Source organism: Euprymna scolopes, chromosome 46, assembly GCF_053919585.1.
Source record: "Euprymna scolopes isolate OS-2025 chromosome 46, ASM5391958v1, whole genome shotgun sequence".
Lineage (NCBI taxonomy): Eukaryota > Metazoa > Mollusca > Cephalopoda > Sepiida > Sepiolidae > Euprymna > Euprymna scolopes.
This window is the reverse complement of record NC_136527.1, coordinates 198158920-198169389: the sequence shown is the minus strand read 5'-3', so window position 1 is coordinate 198169389 and position 10470 is coordinate 198158920. Positions and strand designations below refer to the sequence as shown.

The window sequence follows — 10470 nt, the reverse complement described above, 5'->3', positions numbered from 1 at the left end:
ATAATTGAAGGATAAAATTGGGTGATTGGTTGTAAGAATGAGGTTGAAACTATTTTTGCAATAAAACGAAATATATCGTTACTTCTGTTGTTAAAGGAATGTTTGTAATTCAAAAAGATGTGTTTTGTATCTCAGTATGGAACAACTATCAATCCCTTAAAAAACAATATTTACATTGCCAAACATTGTATGGTTTATAGTTCTGGTGGTTGGTGTAGTTATGTCTTGTTTTAGCATTGGGATGTCGACATTTTACTGTAATGCATTAACAAATTCGATTCATATTTCATAAAAACGTGTACGAATCACGACGAATAAACAATGTACCAAAAAATAATTTGTTTTTATTAATTAAAAATTTTGCAAAGATGAAGCACAAAACCATTTTACGTGGAAAAGACAATTTAACGGATGAGACATTCTGACATGAGCAAAAAATATATAACAAACAACGAAGTCGTTTGGTATTTCTAAGTCGCAGTTAATCATTTTCATGTGAAAGGAGGAAATAATGCCTAGGATGATGCAACTCATGAGACTCTGCCAAATTATATCTCATTTCAACAAGCAAAACTTCTCTTAATTTATACATAATTTCAACAAAAAAAACCTGCCTTGATTTGTCACAATAATGATAAGGTGAAACATGACTGTCATAAAGTACACAGAAAATGAACAGTTACTTCACATTCATTATACTGTTCTGTCTCAGAATGCACATACATTTAATGGAAATGTATACAAACATCGATAGTCAAATAAACAAATTCCAAAACAATTTTTAAAAAATCAAAAACTCTAAAACATAATTTATTTAAAACACAAATTTATTAACCGTGAAAAAAAGATTAAAATCAAAGAAACACAAACAATTGTTTTTTGTGAGTGTACGATTTTGTGAAGATTTAACATATTTAACCATTTAACGTTTCATATAGAACCAGCGGCAGATTTGCCGTTTAGTTGTACAAATATCCTCGAACCCTGTAAACCGGTAACGTTTAATGTAAACAGAATTTTGTGTATGGTTATATTAGAAACGTTTCACAAACGTTAGATGGGTAAAATTTAATCGCGCTATTATTTCAAATGTAATGATGTGATTATAATTTAATTAAAACTAACCACGTTGTTTAACAAATAAAAAAGACATAACGCAAGATGAAGTTTTGAAATGATTAAATGTGTTTTATTTTATAATTTAAAATTAAAAAAACATTGATCAATACAAAGCTTTGGGTACTTTTGTATGTTTTGCTACCGTGCTGAAATAATAGGGTTATTATTCTGAAAGTCATTCTTAATATGGATAGGGAATGGTGTTTTTTAACTATTCTGTGTTCCCACCTTATAATTGAATAAAAAATATCGTGAAACTTAAATGTAACCTGAATATCAAAAATGCATAATCACGAAAGTTTTGTTTAATTTAAACTGCTTATTAAACTTTAAATGGGTAAAATTTAATCACGTTATTATTGAAAATATAATCATATTTTCGTTTAAACTATACACGTTGTTTAGCAAAAAAAAAAAAAAAAAGAAAAAAAAAAGAAAAAGAAATGATGCAAGATGAAGTTTTTAACTTTCGGGCATTTATGTATTTTTTGTTCTGTGCTGAAATAATAGTTTTATTTGGAAAGATATTTTTATAACTATTCTGTGCTTCAGCCTTACAATTTAATTAAAAAAAAAAACGATCCCATTTCTAACATACCCATGAATAAACTTCTGTTGTCATTAAGCAACACCGATGTCGAATGTAAAGGGTCGCTTATAATGCTTACAAGGTTCAGGAATATTTGTACAACTAACGGCAAATCTACTGAACTACTTACTTGAGAGGGTACCCTCACCTGAAAAAAAAAATACCGAGAAGCAGTGTTGACCTTACTGAGTACTGGTTCACAATTATTGGAAGTCAACTACTTTCCTTTCAAAGGGGGGGGGTAATACATGGGAATGTGCGATTCATGACAAGTAAAGCCCGTACTTTTACAGTTTAATCAATTTCACTTAATTTAATCGAGTATTTTTTTTAATTATTTTTTTTTACAGCGGGAAAACACGTTTTTATAACAGCGCATTGAAGGTAGCCATTTTTGAATTTTTTGAACGCGCCAAGGGGAGATAACTCCCTCCCTATCTTTAATACTGGCCTATTTTCCTAAAAATCGAACGTTTTGCTCGGTATCATAACAAATTCTTTTTTCGTTGTAAAAAAAAAAAATACTTGATAAATTTAAGTGAAATTTTTTTTTTTCGGAGAACTTCATTCCATAACGGATATGTACAATATAACCTTTTTTTTTTTTTCGATATTTTTATTTTTTTTAATGTCTTGATTAAACTGTACAAGTGCCGTAAAGCCTTTGTGTTTTGAGCTCCAGCTCCACTCGCCAGCTCCACCAGATTCATGATAATGCGAAACATGTCTGACGTGAACACAGGAAGGTTATCGTAACAATGTGTTGAAACTTTCATAAAGTTATCATGTCGTTATAATTTACTTTCTTGGTTCAAATCTTATTTTTTGTGAGGTGAATGACGCTGTCTGTGCAATTCGTTTCCTGTATTTGAGTTATTTCAGTTTTGTTCATATTAATAAAATGATTATTTGATTATATTCAGTTTTGTTAATAATATATGAGGATTATGTTCTCATTACTACCGGTTAAAAAAAAGTTTGTTAATAAAAAAATAAAATAAAATACAAAGAGAAATGTACAAAAGAAAATCTCAACAGATTGAAAAATATAATTTACTTGATAGCAAAACAATTCGGCACACTTAACTAATGACGGATATTTTTACACGAGGAACGAAATAATGATTGCACCGTGTTACGATGACCTAAATTAATTGTACTTCGCAGTTGAATTTCTCTTTAAATAATTTCACGTTCAAATCGTGTTTTTCATATTTTTAGTTGGGTTCTTTTTATATTTTCATATATTTTATTTCTTAATGAATTGGACACACAAAACAAAAGTTTTCATTTACTAAAGAAATCATAACAAACAAAACAATTTTTCTGTTTTGAACACAAAAGAAAACACGAATTTATCCCATTTTTTGTATTGAATTCCTGGAATGAAAGGTAAGTGTTTTGTTTGTTTGTTTTTAACTATTTTACATTAAAACATTTGATTATTTAAGTAAAACTAATGTGATTTCTAAGAAAAAAATGTTTACCAGAAAAGCAATATTTTTTTCAAAATTGTTCGAATTGTTAGACACCTTTAGCACCAAAAACTACTCTGTCTGTATTGAATTATTTTAATATATTGTTTTTTTTTTATTTCCTCACCAATTAGCAGAAACTTAAAGTATGTTTTTACAATGTAACCCAGCATTGATAAATAAATACTAAGATTTTAGAGCAACTATTCTGTTCTAATAAAACAAAGAAAAAAAATCTTGTTGGGAATAACAAAACTTTGCAAAAAGTGTCATCGTAATATGTTAGATGGGTCTCTCTCAGTATTTTCTTTAATTTTCGATTTATGAGTGAAAGTACCAAATAATGAACAGCAATCTATTTCCACTTCAAAAAAGGTTAAAAAGTCCAAACCCTAACCCTAACCCTCTTCACCTGCCACAAAAATTGTATTCCACTATTGATGTTTTATGTACTTGATTGATAAGTAAATAATTATTGGACATTTTTTATTTCTCACTTGCATAGTTTTCTTCCATGTTTTAAGTTATTTTCTTCTTTTTAACCATATTTTGTTTTATTAACTACATGTTTGAAATTAATTTATATGTATTTGTATATTTTCATATTTTATGTATTATCTTTTTTTACCATATTTTGTTTTATTAATTACATGTTTGAAATTAATTTATATGTATCTTTATTTTTCAATATTTTATTTATTTTCCTTCTTTTTTACCATATTTTGTTTTATTAATTACATATTTAAAAATAATTTATATGTATTTTTATTTTTCAATATTTTATTTATTTTGTCCTTTTTACCATATTTTGTTTTATTAATTACATATTTAAAATTACTTTATGTGTATTTTTATTTTTTCATATTTTATTTATTTTCTTCTTTTTACCATATTTTGTTTTGTTAATTACATATTTAAAATTAATTCATGTGCATTTTTATTTTGCAATATTTTATTTATTTTCTTTTTTTACCATATTTTGTTCTATTAATTACATATTTAACATTGATTTGTGTATATTTTTATTTTTCCACGTTTTATTCTTTTACCATATTTCGTAGTATTAATTACATGTTTTAAATTAATTTGTGTGCATTTTTATTTTTTTCATTATTTATTTATTTTCTTCTTTTGTATTTTCGTGTTTTAATTTTTCACGAATGTTTATTTATCATTCATATTTTATATCATTAATCTCTCCCCTGTAATTCTCACTTCACGAAAGAAGGAAAAACTATTTAATACAAAGCTGCTGTAATTCTCTCCCCGCTCCCTGTTTCCTTGACTGTATGAACAAAAAATTAAATGTGATGTGAACAGATATATCAACTTATGACTCACTTAGGATGTCTCTGTTAGTATGGCTCCTATTACATAGTGTTCCTGTATATTCCAATGGCAACGTGTCTTTTTTGGGGGTGAATGAAAAAAATTCTATTCCACTATTGATGTTTATGTACTTGATTGATAAGTAAATAATTATTGGACATATTTTATTTCTCACTTGCATAGTTTTCTTACATGTTTTAATTTATTTTCTTCTTTTTTAGCATATTTTGTTTTATTAATTACATATTTAAAATTAATTTATATGTATTTGTATAGTTTCATATTTTATTTATTATCGTCTTTTTTACAATATTTTGTTTTATTAATTACATATTTAAAATCAATTCATGTGTATTTTTCAATATTTTATTTATTTTTCTTCTTTTTTACCATATTTTCTTTTGTTAATTACATATTTAAAATTCATTCATGTGTATTTTTATTTTTTCATATTTTATTTATTTTCTTTTTATCATATTTTGTTTTATTAATTACATATTTAAAATTAATTCATGTGTATTTTTATTTTTTCATATTTTATTTATTTTCTTCTTTTTACCATATTTTGTTTTATTAATTACATGTTTAAAATTAATTCATGTGTATTTTTATTTTTCAATATTTATTTATTTATTACCATATTTTGTTTTATTAATTACATATTTAAAATTAATTCATGTGTATTTTTATTTTTCAATATTTATTTATTTATTACCATATTTTGTTTTATTAATTACATATTTAAAATTAATTTTGTCTAATTTTTATTTTTTCATATTTTATTTATTTTCTTCTTTTTTACCATATTTTTTTATTAATTACATATTTAAAATTAATTCATGTCTAATTTTTATTTTTCAATATTTTATTTATTTTCTTTTTTACCATATTTTGTTTTATTAATTACATATTTAAAATTAATCTGTGTGTATTTTTATTTTTCCATGTTTTATTTTTTTACCATATTTCGTTCTTATAATTACATGTTTTAAATTAATTTGTGTGTATTTTTATTTTTTTATTATTTGTTTATTTTCTTCTTTTGTATTTTCGTGTTTTAATTTTTCACGAATGTTTATTTATTATTCATATTTTATATCATTGATCTCTCCCCTGTAATTCTCACTTCATCACGAAAGAAGGAAAAACTATTTAATACAAAGCTGCTGTAATTCTCTCCCCGCTCCCTGTTTTCTTGACTGTATGAACAAAAAATTGAATGTAATGTGAACAGATATATCAACTTATGACTCACTTAGGATGTCTCTGTTAGTATGCCTCCTAATACATAATGTTCCTTTATATTCCAATGGCAATGTGTTTTTTTTGGGGTGAATGAAATTTTTTAAAGAGTTTAAACTTAAAACGCGCCTCATAACAACCAAACACGCTTTATTATTGAATACCAAATATAAAAATCTTAAGGATTTTCTATGTAGCTGATACAAAAAATCATGTATTAACCCATGAAATTGTCGATGAATTTTATGATTTGAAAAACGTGAAAAAGAAACTAAAATAATATCTGTGACCGACTCAGGATTCATTAGTGAATTACGACTTAATACATAAATACTAAATTATCTGCATGCCAGTTTTTTAAATATTTTTTTATTAAATGTATTACTTTGACAACGGTGTTTATACAAATGATCATATTTCCTATATATTTTGATCTAAAGAAATACATATCTAACAACCGCTGCTATCATATCAGGCTGTCTGAAGATATTGGCTTCCTGAAACGAAATAACCTAACATTGATGTCTTTTTTGTTTTCTTTCTTTTGCAAAACAAAAAACGCAAATAACAACCCATATTTTCTCCCTTTTTCTTCTTCCCATTTCCTCTTATTTTTACCTCCCCAACCTATTACAACGGTAATTATACAAATGATAATATGTCCTCTATATTTTGATCTAAGGAACAACTGGTGCTATAAGATCAAGCCGTCTGAAGATATTGGCTTCCTGAGACGAAATACACCTAACATTAATGCTTTTTCTTTTTCTACTTCCTTTTGCAAAACTTTTGTTCTGCAAAACAAAAAAAACGAAAGAAAACATTTTCCCCTTTTCCTTCTTCCCATTTCCTCTTTTATTTTTACCTCCCCAACTTCCTGACTGGTTTCGTAACTTAAATGTAGAAAACCTTATTACTGTAATCCTTTTCCCTCTCTCATTGCAAAACTCGTTAGTGTTCAGCGGTTCAGGGAAAAATACGATAAAATCTGCTAAAAAACAACCAAACAAAACACTATAAACTAGAAATTGTAGATACAAAGAATTTGAAGAATAAAAACTTTCTACAAAATGACTGCATGCGACATGAATACTATTTCCAAAATAACTGGATTTGTCTTTAAATAACACAAAAATGCCATAAAACAACCAAACCAAACCAAACTCTACAAATAAATATTTAAAAATATAAAGAACTTGAAGTATAAAAAGTGTTTCCAAAATAACTGGATCCGACATTAAATAACCTGACATACGTTGATATGCCGTAAAATAAAACAACCAAACCAAACCAAACCTATATCTAACAATATATAATGGTATTACTTTCTGTAAGGATTGAGTTATGTTGTAGGCCATTCTTTTCTAGGATCCAAATCTTTATATATAAAACATTACATATACCACATCCACTGTAGATGGAAAAATTAAATGGAAATTTTTTTTCTGTATAACTAAGAAATGAATGTCGTATAAGCTGCAGTGTTGCGAATTTAACTCTTTTTCTCACCAGAAAGTTAAGCTAAGCTTTGATTAACTACTTCAAATATTTTCTGGAAAATATAAAATGTTTTTAAACAGTATTAAGAAAATTGATCATATTTCAAGCATAAAATAGAACAATTTTATATAGAATATGAAAAACCTGTTTGTAAGTTTAACAAAAGTTTTCAATTGATACTCTTTGTTCAAAGATCAATGTTTATCTGACGTCACAAAAGCAAATAAATTTGAAACAATAGAATTGATTTTAAACTTTTCTTTAATTTGAAAAAAAGTTTTGATTATTATGTAAAAAAAATCAACTATGACATTTTTTAATTTAATTCTAACATATATCTGCACTTTTTTATAGCATAGTATGTGAAAATCATAACTTAAATTTAATGGTCGAGTAGAGTTTGCTGTAAAAATATAAAATTTAATTCTAACATATTCCAGAGACAAAAGTCTCTGATACTCTGAGTCAACACGGCTTGTTTAATAATGTCAGTAAAGTTTGCTGTGAAAATAGAAAAGAAGATAATTCATGATACTCTGGGTCCACACGGCTTGCTTAATAATGTCAGTAAAGTTTGCTGCGAAAATATCAGACAAGATAATTCATGATACTCTGGGTCGACACGGCTTGTTTAATAATGCCAGTAAAGTTTGCTGTGAAAATAGCAAACAAGATAATTCATGATACTCTGGGTCCACACGGCTTGTTTAATAATGTCAGTAAAGTTTGCTGTGAAAATAGCAAACAAGATAAAATATATATATTTCTTTTTTTTTCTTCTAGAATAGGAATCATAAAAAAATCTGTAGATATTATTTTATCATATTCTTTGCGAACATAGAAAATATCAGATCATGTTACTAATGTGTCGCTTATATCTTTTATATTAAATTTATCTGGATATTGTGAATTCAATTAAATGAAATTGACAACAATACACTAACAGATTACGAATATTCCATGAAAATAGTTAAAATATACATTTTTATTTATTTTTATTTACAGATGTTCCTGGTGGAAGGCGATTGAATTCAATAGATCATTTTTTTACATTATTATACAGAAAAGTTTGGCGTTATGCAAAAGACAACATCAATATCATTGGAAAACTTTCTTTGACTGTATATGACTATTTTACAAATCCTCTGAAATGCTGTTGAAAATCTGCACATCTTGAGAAATATCTGTCTACTTTTGTAAATGCACCAAAACGCAAGATTGAATCACAAATGGCAAAAAATAAAAGTGATTTTTGAAAAGACAGTGTTTTATACAGTATCGGATACAATAACACTAAAATATATTTCACGGATATAACACTATATATATTCTAGTAAAGGAACAGACGTTTTCTCTTAGCATGAAATTAAATCGTTTCCCCATTTCTGAATTAAAAAGTGAAAAGTGAGGATAAAATGTTATATTATCAAAAACTATAATTATATTATATCTTTTTTAAAATGATATATTATCTATTACTATATTGCTGATCTTGTTTTAACATAAATTTGGTTGAAACATGTAGGGATATATCAGAGGTGTATGTGGATATTCTTCTTTCATGAACAAATCTTTTGAGCCATTTGAGAAATAACACTGGGGAGAAGCCACATAAAGTGTGTGTATATATTCTCGAAAATAAAAAAAAACCACACTCCTGTATAGTGTGTGGATATTCTTGTTCTCAACAATCACATTTAGTGAAACATGACTTCACATACTGGGGTAAAACAAGATTCTTGTGAAATGTGTGGACATTCTTTTCCTGTAAAATACCATTTAGTAGGATATATGAGAATGCACACCGGGGAAAAGCCACATTCTTGTGAAGTTTGTGGATATTCTTCTCAAAAATCCTCTTCAGTGACACATATGAGAACTGACACTGGGGAAAAGCCATATTCTTGTGAAATTTGTGAATATTCTTCTTCTCGAAAATCAAATTTAACGATACATATGAGAAGTCATACTGGGGAAAAGCCATATTCTTGTGAAATTTGTGAATATTCTTCTTCTCAAAAATCAGATTTAATGAGGCATATGAAAAATCATACTGGAGAAAAGCCATATTCTTGTGAAGTTTGTGAATATTCTTCTTCTCGAGAATCCTCTTTAGTGACACATATAAGAAAGCATACTGGGGAAAAGCCATATTCTTGTGAAACGTGTAGATTTTCTTGTTCCCAAAAATCCTCTTTAGTGACACATATGAGAACGCATACTGGAGAAAAGCCACATTTTTGTGAAATGTGTGAATATTCTTGTTCTCAAAAATCCCAGTTACTGAAACATGTGAGAACTCACACCGGAGAAAAGTTATATTCTTGTGAATTTTGTGTATATTCTTGTTCTGACGAATCAAATTTAGTGAGACATATGAGAACTCACACTGGTGAAAAGCCACATATTTGTGAAGTTTGTGCATGTTCTTTTTCTGCAAAATCAACATTAGTGAGACATATGAGAACTCACACTGGGGAAACGCCATATTCTTGTGGAGTTTGTGGATATTCTTCTTCCCAAAAATCAGATTTAATGACACATATGAGAACTCACACCGGGGAAAAACCATATTCTTGTGAAGTTTGTGAATATTCCTCTTCTCGAAAATCAAATTTAACGAGACATATGAGAAGTCATACTAGGGAAAAGAAGGGTATGAGCCTTATAAGTATCTTGGCATTGAAGAAAACGAGAACATACAACATGCCAAGATGAGGGAGAAGATTAGTAAAGAATATGTACGCCGGGTGAGGAAAATATACAAAACCCAGCTCACCAATAAAAATAAAATTACTGCCATAAACCAGCTTGCTATGCCAGTAATAACATACAGCTTTTACATACTGGCTAGATGTAAAGACACGGAAGCTGCTAATGCTTCATAAAATAATATATAGAAATCAGTGTCTGTATTTGCCCAGGGGAGAAGGAGGTCTGGGAATCTCAGAGATCAATCATCAACATAGGGCAACTATTTTCAGTACCTGTAAAGCTTCCAGAATCACATCAGTCACCCAGCTGGCCAAGCATTTTGGTCAGGGCTGTCTCTCAGGTGAAGATGAAACATCAAACAAGTGTGTCACAGAAATAGCAAGAAAGAGCCGGCAGAAATATACCGAGACCTTTTAAAGGATGAACCTTAAAGAATGGGACCATCATCAGCGGATCAAAAGGGGAGCCCTCCACCATGATCAAGAAAGGGTCATAACGACG

General features: G+C 27.7%; 1 protein-coding gene across 1 annotated transcript; it reads left to right on the top strand.

Moving 5' to 3' along the window:
* Positions 1-2966: 2966 nt before the first annotated feature.
* On the top strand, positions 2967-10088 carry LOC145270879 (uncharacterized). The gene is made up of 2 exons (XM_080126432.1): positions 2967-3100; positions 8260-10088. Exon 2 carries the CDS (start codon positions 8962-8964, stop codon positions 9970-9972), a length of 1011 nt encoding a protein of 336 aa, XP_079982558.1. The 5' UTR covers positions 2967-3100; positions 8260-8961; the 3' UTR covers positions 9973-10088.
* Positions 10089-10470: the final 382 nt, after the last annotated feature.

What these genes read in the sequence shown, in the direction of transcription:
- LOC145270879 (XM_080126432.1), top strand. Translation starts at nt 8,962, where the DNA reads ATGACTTCACATACTGGGGTAAAACAAGATTCTTGTGAAATGTGTGGA.